Source organism: Tachyglossus aculeatus, chromosome 12 (assembly GCF_015852505.1).
Source record: "Tachyglossus aculeatus isolate mTacAcu1 chromosome 12, mTacAcu1.pri, whole genome shotgun sequence".
Lineage (NCBI taxonomy): Eukaryota > Metazoa > Chordata > Mammalia > Monotremata > Tachyglossidae > Tachyglossus > Tachyglossus aculeatus.
The window spans coordinates 21,669,776-21,687,880 of record NC_052077.1 but is presented as its reverse complement, the minus strand read 5'-3'; the positions used below and the strand labels follow the sequence as shown (position 1 = coordinate 21,687,880).

At 41.8% G+C, this 18,105-nt stretch overlaps 1 protein-coding gene across 1 annotated transcript in view; it reads left to right on the top strand.

Annotated features, from left to right (window-relative positions):
- LRBA (LPS responsive beige-like anchor protein) overlaps nucleotides 1-18,105 on the top strand; it is a 634,690-nt gene that overhangs the window by 50,940 nt on the left and 565,645 nt on the right. The window contains exon 3 of the mRNA XM_038755081.1: nucleotides 17,856-18,087. Coding sequence (XP_038611009.1) covers nucleotides 17,856-18,087 — 232 coding nt within the window. The remainder of the gene's footprint in view (nucleotides 1-17,855; nucleotides 18,088-18,105) is intronic.

Below are 18,105 nucleotides of genomic sequence, written 5' to 3'. Positions count from 1 at the left end.
TATCTACCCCTCTGCTTACTTTTAGTACAGTGCTTGGCACTTAGTAAGCACTTAACAGATACCAGAATTATTATTATTATTACTATTATTATTATTACTTGTGTTCAAAATGAATCTCATTCTCCTTAAGGTATAACAGAAGGAAGTCATTTTCAAACACTTTTTGTGGGGTCAAACTGGGTTTGCTTTAGATTTTAATTTTGTTCTGTCCTAAATAATAATACATTTAGAGAAGCAGCGTGGCTCAGTGGAAAGAGCATGGGCTTTGGAGTCAGAGGTCATGCGTTCAAATCCCAGCTCCGCCAATTGTCTGCTGGGTGACTTTGGGGAAGTCATTTAACTTTTCTGTGCCTGTTACCTCATCTGTAAAATGGGGATTAATACTGTGAGCCCCACGTGGGACAACCTGATCACCTTGTAACCTCTGCAGTGCTTAGAACAGTGCTTTGCACATAGTACACGCTTAACAAATACCATTATTATTATTATTATTACAAAGGAGGAGAGGTCTAGAACCCTGGTTTGGGAAATTCATGAATTTCGATTTCTATACCTGATCTAACTTTAAAATCTGTGATTTTAGTGGAGGCATTTTAACCTCAAACCATTACTGTGTTCATCTGTTCCAAGGGCTGTTGAGTTGAACGCCTTGAATGATTAGAGAATTCTGTGGAAGCAGGCGATTGTAATGTAAATCCTAGGGATACTTTGTACATTGTAGAAAGTTGAAGCCAGCCTCTGTATTTTAGGATATAAAAAGCGAAAACTCATGGTAAGGATGGGAAAAATGGGGTAAATTGACTCTAGTATCTCTAGTGTTGCTGTTTTTTTGCATTTTATTATAGTTACATTTAGAGTAATATAACTTGAACAGACTTTCTACTGGCTGTCACCTGATGACGGATTTCTGATTTTTAAAATATGTCACTACCATAAATCACTAGTTTGCTAAGATTGCACTAGCAAGCTATTAAAGAACATGGCAGTATTTACTGTAGATAAATGCAAATTTAAAAAGGTTCTCTGTATCATAGTTTAAATGATTTATTAGCTTTCAGTGCACACATATGAATCTGATGTGATGTAATGGATTTAGGAAATTTCATTTCTCGTGTGTGGGTTCAAATTTACATATTATTATACCATAACCAAGCATTGGATCTTGTTCACTGGAGTATATGCTTAAACTCTACTTGGTATTAAAATCTACTGAAATGTTTTCTATTATATGGCAAGCTTAATTTTTAGAGGCAGAGGAAGAGATTGACTATTCAGACATTCACTTTTTTGAGGTGTTGGATTGGAAGAAACTATAAATATGAATTCTCATGCACTTCTGAATTTGGTGGTCTTTATGTTTTTCTGGGTTATTTCCTAATAGACTGAATCTTCCATATTTTGTAATTTGTACCAATTCCTGGCAGTTAGCAGACCTAACTGTTTCTTTGTGCAGAAACGCTCTGGGCATGTTACTCCCCTCCTCAAAAATCTCCAGTGGCTACCAGTCAATCTGCGCATCAGGGAAAAACTCCTCACCCTCGGCTTCAAGGCTGTCCATCCCCTGGCCCCCTCCTACCTCACCTCCCTTCTTTCCTTCTCCAGCCCAGCCCGCACCCTCCACTCCTCTGCCGCCGCTCACCTCCTCACCGGGCCTCGTTCTCGCCTGTCCCGCCGTCGACCCCCGGCCCACGTCCTCCCCCTGGCCTGGAATGCCCTCCCTCCCAACATCCGCCAAGCTAGCTCTCTTCCTCCCTTTAAAGCCCTACTGAGAGCTCACCTCCTCCGGGAGGCCTTCCCAGACTGAGCCCCCTCCTTCCTCTCCCTCCCCATCCCCCGCCTTACCTCCTTCCCATCCCCACAGCACCTATATATATGTTTGTACATATTTATTACTCTATTTTACTTGTACATACTTATTCTATTTATTTTATTTTGTTAATATATTTTGTTTTGTTGTCTGTCTCCCCCTTCTCGACCGTGAGCCCGCTGTTGGGTAGGGACCGTCTCTATGTGTTGCCAGCTTGTACTTCCCAAGCACTTAGTACAGTGCTCTGCACACAGTAAGCGCTCAATAAATACCATTGAATGAATGAATGAATGAACCTACCTTAGAATGTTGGTCACAGGAGTCACAAATGTGAACCTGAAGTTTGACTAGCCTTGTAGTATGTTACACAGCTTTGTGGGTACTAAAATGGACTTTAATGACTTGCTGTCCTAGGTGATGACTAACTCTGCCGCCTTGCTGGTCTCCCTGCTGTCGTACAAATCAATTGTCTGGATCTCCCTGCTGTCGTACAAATCGATTGTCTGGATTGTCTCTCTAGAATCCATTTAGGTTGTTCCTCGTTGAACAACTCTTGTAGCTATCCACCAGCTGCCGCCTCCTAACCTTTCATTCTCCTATCCCATTGCACCCCCCCCCCCCCCCCCCCCCCGCCAGCCCCCAGCTCGTGCAGCTCTTCACACCTCCATAGGCGTTCTCCCAACTGGACTTTGCTCTTTGCCCTCCCGCCACCTGCCCCTTCCCCTGCATCGAACTCTCCTCTTAAAGTGGTCCAAAGCCATATCTTCCTCCCCTTAAAAATACCCGATTTACTCCAGCTAAGCCCAATCCCCCGTTACGTTATCCAAGCCTCTGAGCCGAGCCTTTCAGCCACCCAGAGTACACATGTATGTAGGTTGTGAGCCCCATGAGGAACAGGGGCTGTGTCTTGTAGCTACCGCAGCGCTTAGTACAGTGCTTGGCACATAGCCTTTAACAAGCACCACAATTATTATTATTCGTTTTCTATATTCCATTTATTCATGTGTTCATTTTTCGGTTTACTTTTAGTAGTAAACTAATGTAACTTATGTGCAGAACACTGTCCTAAGCACTGGGAAAAATGATGCAAGTGAGAATTAGACCTGGAACCTTAAGGGGCTCACAGTCCGTTGTTACCAGTTTTATTAAGTGTGTGTGTGTGTGTGTGTGTGTGTGTGTGCATACATATGTAACAAATACTATTATTATTATTATGGTATAGATATGTATATGTATTTGTGTCTGTCTTTTTCTTTACATTGTGAACCTCTCAAGGTCAAGGACCATGTCTTCTATTTTTATGCTCTCAAGTGCCTAGTACAGTACTGTGCGCACAGCGGGTGCCCAGTAAACATTGAAGATCTTGTTAAATCAATCAATCAGTCAATCATATTTATTGAGCGCTTACTATGTGCAGAGCACTGTACTAAGCGCTTGGGAAGTACAAATTGGCAACATATAGAGACAGTCCCTATCCAACATTGGGCTCACAGTCTAAAAGGGGGAAGATAGCTTGCCAGTAATTACCTGAGCTCCTCTAGTTCTAAGTGAACCAGCATATTTTAAAAAGAGCTAACGAGTCTTTGTATTACTATTAACATTAACATCCACTATGTATGTTGTCCCAGGATGTTTTAATTATTAATAATAATATTAATAATGGTATTTGTTAAAGCATTTACTCTGAGCCAGGCACTGTACTAAGCTCTGGGGTGGATGCAAGATCATCGGATTACAGTCTCTGCCCCACATGGGGCTCACAGTTTTAATCCCCATTTTCCAGATGGGGGAACTGAGGCTCAGAGAAGTGAAGTGATTTGCCCAGGGTCACACAACAGACAAGCGCCAGAGCTGGGATTAGAACCTATGACCTTTTGAGACTAAGGCCCTTGCTGTATCCACTATGCCATACTGCTTCTCCTGATTGAACTAGGGTGCTGCATAAAAATTCGAGACTTTTGAGCCCTGAGAACGCTCCCTAGCATACAGGGTACCCTTCTCTCCTCATTTCCAAGCACTTCCAAGCAGAGAAGCAGCATGGCTCGGTGGAAAGAGCCCCGGCTTTGGAGTCAGAGGTCACGGATTCAAATCCCGGCTCTTCCAATTGTCGGCTGTGTGACTTTGGGCAAATCACTTAACTTCTCTGTTCCTGTTACCTCATCTGCAAAAGGGGGATTAAGACTGTGAGCCCCCCGTGGGGCAACCTGATCACCTTGTATCCCCCCAGTGCTTAGAACAGTGCTTTGCACATAGTAAGTGCTTAACAAATACCATCATTGTTATTATTATTCTACCCCCAAAAAGGAGATATAGTCGCTTACTGGCATGTGTTCCCTCCCAATATCACCCCCTCCTGTTGCCTAAGATGTTTGTATATCTCTGCTAGCGTCTTTTTAAAAAGGTGAGTATTCTAGTAAGTTTTAGGTTTAAGGATGTAAAAGCCAAAATATGGACTTTCTCAACCAAGAAAAACAACATTTTAGTCTTTCTCTTTACCTTCTGCCCTCAAGTGCTATGCTAGTTATCACAAGATCTTCATTAGTTGACACCTAATTGTGGGCCTTGTTCCCAAGGAGAGAATTTAGTGTCAGTCAATCAATCAATCATATTTATTGAGCGCTTACTGTGTGCAGAGCACTGTACTAAGCGCTTGGGAAGTACAAGTTGGCAACATATAGAGATAGTCCCTACCCAACAGTGGGCTCCTTAGCTCATAAAACTGAAAGTACGATGGAAAAATCTAATTTTCAGAATAAGCACCTCGAATAACTGTGCCAGTGAGGTTAGTGCAAATGTGAAATAATTTTGAATTTAATAATAAATGAAGTTCAGTAATCAAATTACCCAGATCTCTAATTTTGAATGTATCTAATTTTGAATTTTTAATCCAACTATTTAGCAAGAAAATGATCTCTTGTTTTCTTTTTACAAGGAGTTGCATTTCATTTTTTAAAGCAGTCTAAATTTTGCAAAGCCTTGAGTGAGGTTGCAGATGTGTCGTTTTGCATTGCTTCCACAGTGGGTGAAGGGAGCAGATGCATTGTATTGAAGGTATAGTTGAAGGCAGTGTAATGATCATGTAGACCGTTTCCCTATGGAGGGTCTTTTTTCTCAACAGAAAATATCCCCGTCTTTGTTGTTCGTCAGATTGCAAGACTACGGCCATAGCTCTCTGTTGGAGAGTGATGCCGTCAGCCAGCAAATGAGAGTAGAAAGCAGAAACTCACAATGCAGTTTAGTGTTTTACTGACCTGATTTTGCCAAAAGACTCTTGGAATTCAGTGATAATGCTAGACGTCCAGTTATTGATGCTATCCTTCAGGATGTAGCTAGCCATTATCGTGATGGTATTGTTTGTGCAGTCAGTTGGAGACTGGAACTTCATCCTCTTTGGTTACTAAAATTGTTTACTTCAGTTTGTTTTATAGTGCCCCTTTTCAGAAAGCAATCCTATAGCATAAAGTCCGAGACAGCACAACTTTGAAATTTTAGTACAATACCAACATTCCCATGAGTGTCAAGTTTCAGAGTTTAGGAAAATCAAATGGGCCACTTTAACCCAAGAACTGAGAAACGTTATGTATCCTTTTGGAATGGATGAAGAGAAGCCAGCAAAAGGGATGAAGGAATGAGTTTGTACTGAAGAAAAACAGTATTTTCCAGGTCCACGCAATTCATTTTTAGGTGGGTGTTGCATTAGGAGAATAGTAGCGGTGGCAACTTTTGACTGATCCTCCTGTAGATCGAAGTGCTCTTTGGATGCTTCTGCCTGGTGTCCAGGAGAGGGGAAATCCACTATACAAACTGTGCTTTTGTGCTTGTTCTTCAGTAGCAGGAACTGCTGATCATAATTGTATGGTCTTTTAAATTAAGCCCAAATGCAACTTCTGCAAGCAGGGCAGGCCTGTAGATTGTATTTTGATAATGAAAGTTTAAATGAACGTATTGAGAGGGAGCATATTTAAAATTCACATTTGGATGAAGTACCAAACAATGTTATTGATGATTTTTTTTACCTCCTTTTGCAAAAGGGAATGTTCTTAAACTTGCCTCCTGACTATATGAATTTCAGTAAAACTTGCCCTTATGAAATTTTCTTGGCTGAATTGATGATGAATAATCAACTAGCAGTTGCTGGCAAACCCAGAGATGCTTGTGTTTATTTGAAGGGAAACTTGCTTCTCTAAAGCAAGGAATTTCTACGTCAGGTCCTCGAAAATGCAGGTCTGATATCTTGGTTGTCACTTGATTTGGACCTCATCTGCAGACTAGACTGTACCTTCTTGATCAAATAGGAAGATGGTATAGACTAATGGAAATGCTTGGGTTAGGTTGGATATGGATACATTAGTGCTAAGGGGGTCTGTTGAGTTGCTGCAACTAGGAATTTGGGGAAATAGAGGAGTCTTTTGGGGGCAGCTGGAATTTTAGAATGGGGAGAGGTGTGATTTGGCAGATTTGAAGCGGGGGAAATCTGGGATAGAGATTGGTGTTGAGCAGGGAATCAGAGGTGGGAGAGTCAAGAGTGTGATATGGTTGGTGAGTTTGGGACGAACAAAATGTAATAATAATAATAATAATGGTATTTGTTAAGCGCTTACTATGTGCAAAGCAGTGTTCTAAGCACTGGGGAGGTTACAGTGTGATCAGGTTGTCCCACAGGGGGCTCACAGTTTTAATCCCCATTTTCCAGATGAGGTAACTGAGGCCCAGAGAAGTGAAGTGACTTGCCCAAAGTCACACAGCTGACAGTTGGCGGAGCCGGGATTTGAACCCATGACCTCTGACTCCAAAGCCCGGGCTCCTTCCACTAAGCCACACTGCTACAGCTGGAATGTAGTTGGTAAGATTGAGAAAGCTCCTGAAGAGGCTTGAAGCCAGTGGGTCAAGGGTTTTTGCTTTATCCAATGCCAGGCACTGTGCTAAATGCCGAGGTAGATAAAAGATAGGTTGGATACAGTCCCTGTCCCACGGAGGGCTCACGGTCTCAATCCCCATTTTACAGAGGAGGTAAATGAGGAACAGAGAAGGGAAGTGACTTGCCCAAGGTCACACAGCAGACCAGTGGCTGAGCTGGGATTAGAACCCAGGTCCTTCTGACTTCCAGGCCTGTGCTCTGTCAACTAGGCCACGCTGCTTCTCAGTGATGTTTTCGAAGAATGATTTGGTAGCCGAAAGTAGTCTCAGTGTGATTAGAACCCATGACCTCCGACTCCCAAACCCGGGCTCCTTCCACTGAGCCACGCTGCTTCTCCTACCTCATTATGGGTCTTGAAATTCTTTGGCGCCAACCATATGCTTGTCAACATGTACAAGGATTAATGTAACTGGATAATTGTCGCCTCCTGTAGCCCCCCTTTTCCTGTAACCAGGTACAAGTTAGTACAGATTTATTACTCTATTTTACTTGTACATATTTACTATTCTATTTATTTTGTTAACCATGTGAATTTAGCTTTGTACTGACGACTTGACACCTGTCCACATGTTTTCTTTTGTTGTCTGTCTCCCCCTTCTAGACTTTGAGCCCATTGTTGGGTAGGAACCGTCTCTATATGTTGCCAACTTGTACTTCCCAAGCGCTTAGTACAGTGCTCTGCACACAGTAAGCGCTCAATAAATACGATTGAATGAATGAATGAAAGTAGTTTTTGAACACTTGTTCTATGCAGAGCACTGCACTAAGCATTTGGGAGACTACTAGAGAGTTAGTAGAGCTCAAAATCCAGCAGGGGAGACAGACACTTAAAATTTTGGTAAGGGGGAAGCAATAAAGATAATTCATAAGTGCAACAGGGGTCCAGTACCCAAATGCTGGCAGTACTCGGGGTAAACAGAGATGGACTATGAGAGATAATTAGGTAAGACTTCCTGGAGGAGCTGTGATTTTGGAAAGGCCTTGAGTTGGGGAGAGCAGTCCCCTGCCAGATGTGAAGGGGAAGACAAGGAGGTGGGGTGTGAGCAGGAGGCTGGCCATGTGGAGCGGTGAGAACGAAGCCCGGTGGGTAGGTTGGCCGGAGAAGAACGAGGCAAGTGAGCAGGGCTCTAGTTCAGTTCAATTCAGTCATATTTATTATGATTAGTGTGAGAACGGTGAAGGTAAAAGTGGAGGGAAGAGAGCTGATTCATCATCAGCTCTCATTCATCAGGAGGCCTTCCCAGACTGAGCCCCTTCCTTCCTCTCCCCCTCGTCCCCCTCTCCATCCCCCCCATCTTACCTCCTTCCCTTCCCCACAGCACCTGTATATATGTATATATGTTTGTACATATTTATTACTCTATTTATTTATTTATTTATTTATTTATTTATTTATTTATTTATTTTACTTGTACATATCTATTCTATTTTATTTTGTTAGTATGTTTGGTTTTGTTCTCTGTCTCCCCCTTCTAGACTGTGAGCCCGCTGTTGGGTAGGGACTGTCTCTATATGTTGCCAACTTGGACTTCCCAAGCGCTTAGTACAGTGCTCTGCACACAGTAAGCGCTCAATAAATACGATTGATTGATCATCAATGGTATTTACTGAGCGTTTACTGTGTGCAGGGCACTGTACTAAGTGCTTGATAGATTACAGTGTAACAGAGCCGGCAGGCACGATCCCCGCTCACAACGAGCTTGCAGTGTAGAAATTGAATGCCATAAAGCCAAGGATCAGGAGTTAATGCTTGATGGGAGAGTTTGTTGTCAGGGAGCTTAGTGAGGTGGCTGTCTGCATGTCTTGTTTTGTTTTGTTTTGTTGTCTTTCTCCCCATTCTAGACTGTGAGCCCGTTGTTGGGTAGGGACCGTCTCTATATGTTGCCAACTTGTACTTCCCAAGCACTTAGTACAGTGTTCTGCACACAGTAAGCACTCAATAAGTGCGATTGAATGAATGATAAAGTAATCTGGCTGGTAGCTTGCCAGTTTGAACTTCCCCAGGAAGTTCAGAGGAGCTCTATCTGTCCTGCTATTTTAGGGCCATTTCATGCCAGAGTAACCTCTGGTCACCTGGGTTCTTGGGAGCAATTTTAGTTAACCCTAGCACTTATATTTAGGAAATATGCAATAATAATAGCAATGATGATGTTTAAGTGCCTCTACTACTACTACTGCTACTAATGATAGCTTTTATTAAGTGCTTACTATGTGCAAAGCACTGTTCTAAGCGCTGGGGAGGTTGCAAGCTGATCAGGTTGTCCCACGGAGGGCTCAAAGTCTTAATCCCCATTTTACAGATGAGGTAACTGAGGCCCAGAGAAGTGAATTGACTTGCCCAAAGTCTCACAGCTGACAATTGGCGGAGCTGGGATTTGAACCCATGACCTCTGACTCCAAACCCCTGCTCTTTTCCACTGAGCCACGCACTGTGCTAAGCCTGGGATTGCTACAAAATATTAAATCAGACATAGTTCCTGCCCCATACAGAGTTTAACAAACACCCCAATTATTATCATCACCATCATTGTTGTCCTTATTATTAATATTTGATTGCGTGTTTTTTCCACATGTCAAGTGGTGCTACAACTGCTCTACTTAAATGGGAAACTTTTGCCTTCTCCCGTTGGTTTGAGGAGCTCAAAATAGGAGAAGGTGAAGTCTGGGCTGCCATTGTGTGAACTCGTTTAACTCAAGGCCCAAAGGCTAAACCTGGGTCAAAGAAAGGTGTTCAGTAAAAAGGAGAAGTGGTAACAGCAGGTATGATGATGACCTAATTGTATACTGTTAGGGAGATAGCCTGCTACTATTCATTTCCTGAAGTTGGGAAATGGATGAGCTAGGTGATTGAGAGACTTAATTTTCTGTGGGTGTTAAAGAGATAACTGGTGACAATTCTGCAGACTTTAAAATCAAGGCCAGTAGACTATGAAGGATATTTAAATAGAGGACATTTCTTTAAAATATTAGTATTCTATGCTTGAAGGGTAGTTGGAGTTAGAATACTAAATATAGATTTATGTAGACATCTATCCACCAGGGTTGCCCACTTTTCATTTTGAGACTGTTGGTGAATTTGGGAGCCGGGTAGCGGAAAGGAGAAGGTTGGGAAAGGGCTGAAAAACAAAAGAGGAGGAGGGAAAGAGGTCCTAGAAATAACTGTTGGAGTTCCAAGGGAGTGAAATTTGCTGCACTGACAGGTAGCTGTTATTCCTTGGGGCTTCTGGCTTGGGGGTTTAAGAACAAGCAAAACAAAGTTTACGTGTTTTGTCCTCTGCAGTATGATGCTGGAAGCACTTAAGTTAGCTGTTAGGTTTAAGTAAGAGTGGCAAGACTAAAAAATATTTTTTGTCAATGGAAAGGGTAATAGCTGCCCAATGTTGGGACTTCTGAGATAAAGCTTATACGTTTTCTACTGTGACTTTAGTAGGAGTCCGTTATAATACTCTGACGATCTTTAAATGATTCTCTGTGAGCCTGCCTTCTAGACTGTGAGCCCGTTGTTGGGTAGGGGCCGTCTCTATACGTTGCCAACTTGTACTTCTCAAGTACAGTGCTCTTCACACAGTAAGCACTCAATAAATACAATTGAATGAGTTCTGTCTGGGATTTTGCAAGTTTTAAAAACTTTGGGATGAAGAAAAATAGTATTAGAATCTGAATAAAAAAAATTCCCTCCAAACCCAAAAATTTTGATTATATCACCAGAGAAGCTTAGATATCAGGAAGAGGCCCACATTTGCTTTTATTATAGCATTTATTAGAATTAATTTGGAATAGGCTGTTGCTCAGAAAGACTGTTTGGGATGTGCAAATCATCTCCTGAGGTTCAGTGTTGTATATTTTAGTATTTTAAAATAGCAATCTTCTGTTTAATTTGTGTTTGGAATTGTCTGTACTCGTTTCCCACACAGGAGATTGGAGGGTTGGGATGTTCCTGCCCAACCCCAGGTGAGGGGAGCGATTCTGGAGATTTACAGGAACAAACTGGGGTCACCATAGAGTAGAACCCCATTCTGTTATTTTGGCCCCTACATCCATTGGCCCATGAGGCTTTTTTCAGAGCCTCGGCCAAAGAGATAAAGGAAAAGGAGATTGTCCAGTCCCTTCTGGCATTTGCTTTGACCCAAATAGGAACTCTAATCAATCAGTAATTATTGAATGCTTATTCTGTGGAGAATCTTGTACCCAGAAGAATACAGTAGGGCTAGTAGACGTGATCTCTCTACCTTGAAGGAATTTAAACCATAACGGGGGAGCTTACATTTCAGGTAATCAGTGGAGCAAAAAGGTAAGTGTATATGTTCAACATGGGTGTGTGAGTTCCCTGATGCCGAAGGAAAGGCAGTAGGGAAAAATAGAGAGGGTGGAAGAGATTAGAAAGGGGGAGAACTGGGTGAATGGGGGAAATAGGCAACTAGAGAGATGAGAGTGATTCATTTGCTTTGAGAGGAGCACAGCATGCAAGCTGGAGTGTAGTGGGAGAGGAGAGAGGATAAACAGGAGGAAGAGAACTGATTGCCTTAAAACCAGTTGCCTTAAAGCCTCTGTTCGATGTGGAGTAGAATGGCCAGTTAAGTGTTTTTGAGGAAAATGTGCACTGCCTAGAGATCTGCATTCTTAACAGTCCTCATGGGAAACTCCCGTCTCATATCTTGTTACCTCTTATTTAGAGCTGGCCTCTATAGGGTTTCCAATTTAAAGAGGAGCTATCAGAGTTTAAAAATAAGAGGATTGTCAGCAGGGATAATTTAGCTGGCTCACCATGTATATTGTCCAATGAAATCAAGATAAAACTTGAGGGGGCGGGAAGCCTATCTTCAGACTTGCTGTTTTCATTTGGAGGGCAGACTGTGGAGGGATATAATATTTCATCATCATCATCAATCGTATTTATTGAGCGCTTACTGCGTGCAGAGCACTGTACTAAGCGCTTGGGAAGTACAAATTGGCAACATATAGAGACAGTCCCTACCCAACAGTGGGCTCACAGTCTAAAAGGGGGAGACAGAGAACAAAACCAAACATACTAACAAAATAAAATAAATAGAATAGATATGTACAAGTAAAATAAATAAATAGAGTAATAAATATGTACGAACATATATACATATATACAGGTGCTTTGGGGAAGGGAAGGAGGTAAGATGGGGGGATGGAGAGGGGGACGAGGGGGAGAGGAAGGAAGGGGCTCAGTCTGGGAAGGCCTCCTGGAGGAGGTGAGCTCTCAGTAGGGCCTTGATAATATTTGTAATTATCTCCTCACTCAAAAAAATACAGTTATACTTAGTGAATGGCTCCATCTTGATAAGCTTTGTGAATATGCCTTTGACAAGGAACATAACTATGCCATATGTTAAAGAGCTAATATAAAATTTGCAAAGATGGATTTGAATTCTTTGAATATCATGCTTTAAAAATCACTGTTGTGTGCTTGCATGTTACCCTGTACCTTATGGAAAGAAAACATTATGCCACCCTGTACGTGGCTATAAAGATTGTTTATGAAGTTCAGGCTAAGACCTAAAATACGTTGAATCGGAGAGTTTTGAAAAATGTATTGTGGAGCATCGCAAACCAAATCATGGTGCAGTGCAGGGAAAGACTATACATCAGTTTCCAGGCTACATTATTCAAAAAAATACAACCATAAAAAAGGTAATAAGATTACATTTTCACATTTCATGGCTAGTAAGGCGCATTAGGCTGCTCAGATATTCATAACTTACGGTGACATTTGGGAAGATTACATTTTGCTCTGCACAGCCATTACTGTATCACAGATAATAACAAGCCAATGCTTGGACCTGGATTATGATCCCTGTCATTGGAAACAAATTTGTGTTTTGAAGGTTGATCCATTCAAATAACTATTAGAAAGGGTTAACCTGACATACTGTAGACTTTGTGCGGGCTTTTAGGTATGCATATATATAGTAGATCAAACATGTTGAGCGTTTGTATGTACCAATTCCTCCATCAATTTTTTTTCTTGAAAGGTATATTTTAAAATACTTTCAGCAATGGGGAAATATTCAGAATAGTCTCAGTTGCCTGGATGCTGTTTTAGAAATTTAAATTTAATTTGAAAGCCGATGAAATATTTGTTTTTGTCAATTAGTTTGGAAAATTAATTTCGTCGCTTCTTGGATGAGTGGCTACTGATGGTAGCGCATGTAACCCAAAATGAAGGATTAGTGATGGCAACAGTTAAGGTGAAGGTGAGGTCTCAAGTGTAAGTAGACTGCTGCGAGTGTTTGAGTTTTGGAATGATAGATGTGTAGAACAAAATTTTTAGAAATCCTGTACATTTCTCCGAGTTCTTCTTGGATTTAAGCCATTCAGCACGTACTTGAATGCTCACAGTTTTGCATGGTGCTGTGTTTGTTCTGTCCTTGTTGTAGCAGAGAGGACTAGCTAGGAAGGAGCTGCTTCAGCAAGTCCAGTATGATGGTATTTGTTAAGCGCTTACTACGTGCCAAGCACTGTTCTAAGCATGGGGTTAGATACAAGGTAATCGGGTTGTCCCACGTGGGGCTCATGGTCTTAATCCCCATTTTACAGATGAGGTAACTGAGGCACCGAGAAGTTAAGCCACTTGCCCAAAGTCACACAGCTGACAGGTCGTGGAGCCGGGATTAGAACCCACGACGTTTGACTCCCAAGCCCGGGGTTCTTTCCACTAAGCCACGGTGCTTCTCTAATGCTCATTATGTGCCAAGCACTGTACTAAGGGCCGGGGTAAATATAAGATCGATCAATCAATCAATCAATCGTATTTATTGAGTGCTTACTATGTGCAGAGCACTGTACTAAGCGCTTGGGAAGTACAAATTGGCAACACATAGAGACAGTCCCTACCCAGCAGTGGGCTCACAGTCTAAAATGTGAGCTGGATGCACAGCTCAGGCTGGATGCAGTCCTTGTACCACATGGCGTTTAATCACTGTTTTGCAGATGAGGAAACTGAGGCACAGCGAAGCTGTGACTTGTGACTTGCCCAAAATCACATAGCAGACAAGTGCCAACTTGTACTTCCCAAGCGCTTAGTACAGTGCTCTGCACACAGTAAGCGCTCAATAAATACGATTGATTGATTGATTGGTGGAACAAAGATTAAGAACCTGGTCCTGACTCCCACTCATTTGGTGGGGAGGGTCCAGAACATCATCTCTGGTGGAAAGGCCCTGAGAAGATGCTTGTCCTTTCAGATTTTACCGACTTCCAGGTTTGCTTTCTTCTATTTCCTTCCAATTCAATTAAAAAAGAAAGGTTCTTTATGAAGTGGAAACATGAAATACTCATTTCAGATTTTACCACAAACGTCTTTTTTTTTTCTCTCAACAGAAAAGTAGAAATGTTTCTGTGGTTTGAGAGATCATTTCGGGAAGGTTTATAGCTTGCCCACCTTCCCAAAACGATCACACAAACCACAGAAACATTTCTGTTCTCCTGCTGAGCAAAACAAGAAAGACGTTTGTGGCAAAACCCGAGATGAGTATTTCATGTTTCCACTTCATAAAGAGCCCGTCTTTTTTAAATTGAAATGGAAGCAGGTACAAGAAAGCAAACCTGGAAGTCAGTAAAACCTAAAGCAATCAATCAATCAATCGTATTTATTGAGCGCTTACTGTGTGCAGAGCACTGTACTAAGCGCTTGGGAAGTACAAATTGGCAACATATAGAGACAGTCCCTACCCAACAGTGGGCTCACAGTCTAGAAGGGGGAGACAGAGAACAAAACCAAACATACTAACAAAATAAAATAAATAGAATAGATATAAAAAGATAAGCGTCTTCTATGGGGCCTTTCTACAGATGATGCTCTGGACCCTTTTGTCTCCCTCCTCGTCAGAGGACCAGGGTTCTAATCTTTGCCCCATCACTTGTGTGTACGTGCACATGTATTACCCCCCCCCCACCCCCCCAGCAACCCTTAAACTGCTTAGTGAAAATATTCCAATATGTTTTAAATATCCAAAATGTTAGTTCTGTACAAAATAATAGTAATAGTTTGGATATTTTATTGTGATTTAATACCAATGCGTGGTTGTTTAATAGAGGTTAAATCTTAATTAGATTCTGTTTTACATGTTCAGTTGCATTTAGGCTTTTTAGTCAAAGAACTCTAAGCAACCATAAAAGGTTTTAAAAAAATTTGCATGTTGTATATTTTAATGCCTTTTGTAGATATAGTAGCTAATTAGAACTTTGTGCGTTTTCTTAGTACTTCTAAGTGCTTCTCTTTGATGATTAACGGAGATTTCTAAGAAGACTAAGTCTTCCTTGACTCGATTCACCTCCCACGTTCAACCCACATATTCAGTCGCCAAAGTTGGTTCTACTTTGTCAGTGTCTCTAGATTCTTTTTTCCTTTTCCTTTGCATTACCTGTGCACTTGTGTTCATACCTCCCAAGCACTTTGATATCCAACTCACCCCCATGCTCAGAGCACTAATGTGCATTTTCTTAAGCTCTGATGCTTCCCCTGCCTGTAATTTATTTTAATAACTTTCTCTCATTAGATTGTAAGCTCCTGGTGAGCAGGGGTTGCATGTACCAACTCTATTGCATTCTGTCATGTGTTCTGAGACACAGTAAGTGCTTAATAAATATCAGTGACATCGAGAGATTTTAGGCTTGCAGAACGAATTTGAACTAACTTCCATTGGAATTATGTTGAGAATTTGATTAACTTCAATTTTATGATTTTTCTTTTGAACACGAAGGCTAAATTCTTTACAGAAGTCATAAATATCATTCTAATCTATAATTTTGCAATTCAAAAACGACTTGCCTTCAGAATTTTCTAACAAAGAAGAGGTATTATTTTTATAAAGTTCTGTTGGGGGGGGTTGGAGTGTTATCACCTCAGTATTAAATATGATATTCTTATTACATAAGCTGTCTAAAATTTTGTAAAATAACAAGTCTTATTTGTAAAAAGGTTAAAAGAATAAAAGTGATTAGCTAACCCTTTCATATTGGCAAGCCAAATGTATGAGTGTGCCTACTGATTTCCCATTTAGAGAATTGCATAAAATGATTCAATAGGCAGACATAGAATGGTTGTGCTAGAAAGCTTTGAAAGTGTTTATATTCAGAATTAAGGTCAACTCTCTCTCAATTGATTATTCATGGAAGCCAAGAATAACATGGACAGAAATCTACAACTAAACCCCACACTTTATTTTAGTCATTAGATTCAACTGTATTCTGCACCTGCAGAGCTGTGAACAAATAGCGAAATGAAATGCCTCTTATTTTACTGATGAAATTACTCACGAGCACTAAAACAGACAGAAGCAGCTTTCTTGGTTAAGTCCACAGTAGGTAAACCTGAGTAATGGAGAGCTGACTGTATGTTTTCCTAGTGATCTTCCAGGAATCAGTCAATCTTATTGAGCACTTTCTGTGCAGAGCACTGTACTGAGTGCTTGGGAGAGTACAGTATAATACATCTGGCACATTTCCTGCCAAAAACGAGTTTAAAGTCTAGAGGGGGAGACTGACATTAATATAAATACATCAATTATAGATATGTACCTAAGTGCTCCCCCTCTCACGGTTGCACCTGGTGAGTTTCCAGTACCCTACCAGTCTCGACTATGGGAGGGAAAGTCAAGCAGAGGCCTACCCATTCCATTTCTAGCTTGGGCAGTGGCTAACGAGTGGAAGGCAGTCTGCCCTAAGTCAAAACCCACCTGTGCAAGGCAGCAGCAGCATGGGAGAGAGTCAAGGGTGTATATTCAAGTGGCAGTGGTAAGCCATTCCGTATTTTTACCAAGAAAACACTATAGATTCACTACCAAAATGATTGCAGATGGAGTAGGGGCATTCCGGGAGAGATGTGTTCGTGGCATGGCTATGGGTCGGAGACGACTCGACAGCATAAGACAAGACAAAACCCAAGTTCTGTGGGGATGGGAGGGGGGATGAATAAAGGGAGCAAGTCAAGGGATTCGAACCCTTGACCACTGACTCCAAAGCCCGGGCTCTTTCCACTGAGCCACGCTGCTAGAGGGGGAATTCAGAACGTGGGCTGCATCTTAACCTCAATCAATCACATGTACTGAGCACTTACCGTGTGCAGTGCACTGTACTAAGCTCTTGGGAGAGTCCAAGAGAAAAATGAACGGACACATTCCCCGCGCACAACAGGCTTACAATTTAGAGGGGGAATTCAGAGTGTGGTCTACGTCTTGACCGCAGTCAGTGTGCAGAGCGCTCAACGCACGCCCCTGGTCATCTGGTCTTCCTTCTAGACTGTGAGCCCACTGTTGGGTAGGGACCGTCTCTATATGTTGCCGATTTGTACTTCCCAAGCGCTTAGTACAGTGCTCTGCACACGGTAAGCGCTCAATAAATATGATTGAATGAATGAATGAAAGTCAGGATGATGCAGAAAGCCCTGGTCATCTGGTCTTCCTTCTAGACTGTGAGCCCACTGTTGGGTAGGGACCGTCTCTATATGTTGCCGATTTGTACTTCCCAAGCGCTTAGTACAGTGCTCTGCACACAGTAAGCGCTCAATAAATACGATTGACTGAATGAATGAAAGTCAGGATGATGCAGAAAGGAGTGGAAGAAAAGAAAAGGGCTTAGTCAAGGAATGCTGCTCAAAGGAGACGTGTCTTCAGTAAGGCTTTGGGGATGTGCGGGGAGGGGGAGTAATTGTCGGCGAGAGGCTATTTTTTTTTGATGGCATTTATTAAGCGCTTACTATGTGCAAAGCACTGTTCTAAGCACTATTTGCAGAAATAGCACAAGGAAGATCAAAAGACAGTGAATACTTGCACATTTAGTTCCTGAACATAGGAAATTTAAAGTCTCCAGTTTGAAAATAAATGTATTTTCTATGTTAAGCCGCATGTGAATTCTGACCTTCCCTTACTTGAAGAAGGAAAAAGTAATAGTCACAATTTTTTCAACTTCTGTAAACGCTTCTTTTGAATGTCTGCTTCTTGACTTTAAAGGAGTGTGTTTAAGTTGTAGTGATCAACGCATCCTTTGCTAAAGATGTTTCTATTGGGTGGGAAGGAGAGGGACGCATATGGTCAGTTGTTTTCCAAGATGGTCATTGAGCAACATAAGTGTTCACACTTGCACTTTTCTTTATATTTTTCAAAGCTGGTTGGTGGGCAGTTTGATCTGGAAATGAACTTCATCATACAAGAAGGTGAGAGTATTACCTGCATGGTGGATCTGTTGGACAAATGTGACATCACTTGCCAAGCGGAGGTCTGGAGCATGTTTGCCGCCATCCTGAAGAAGAGCATAAGAAATCTCCAAGTCTGCACCGAAGTGGGTCTTGTGGAACAAGTCCTCCGGAGAATTGAAAAAGCTGATAACATGATTGCAGGTTTGATTTTTTCCTAGT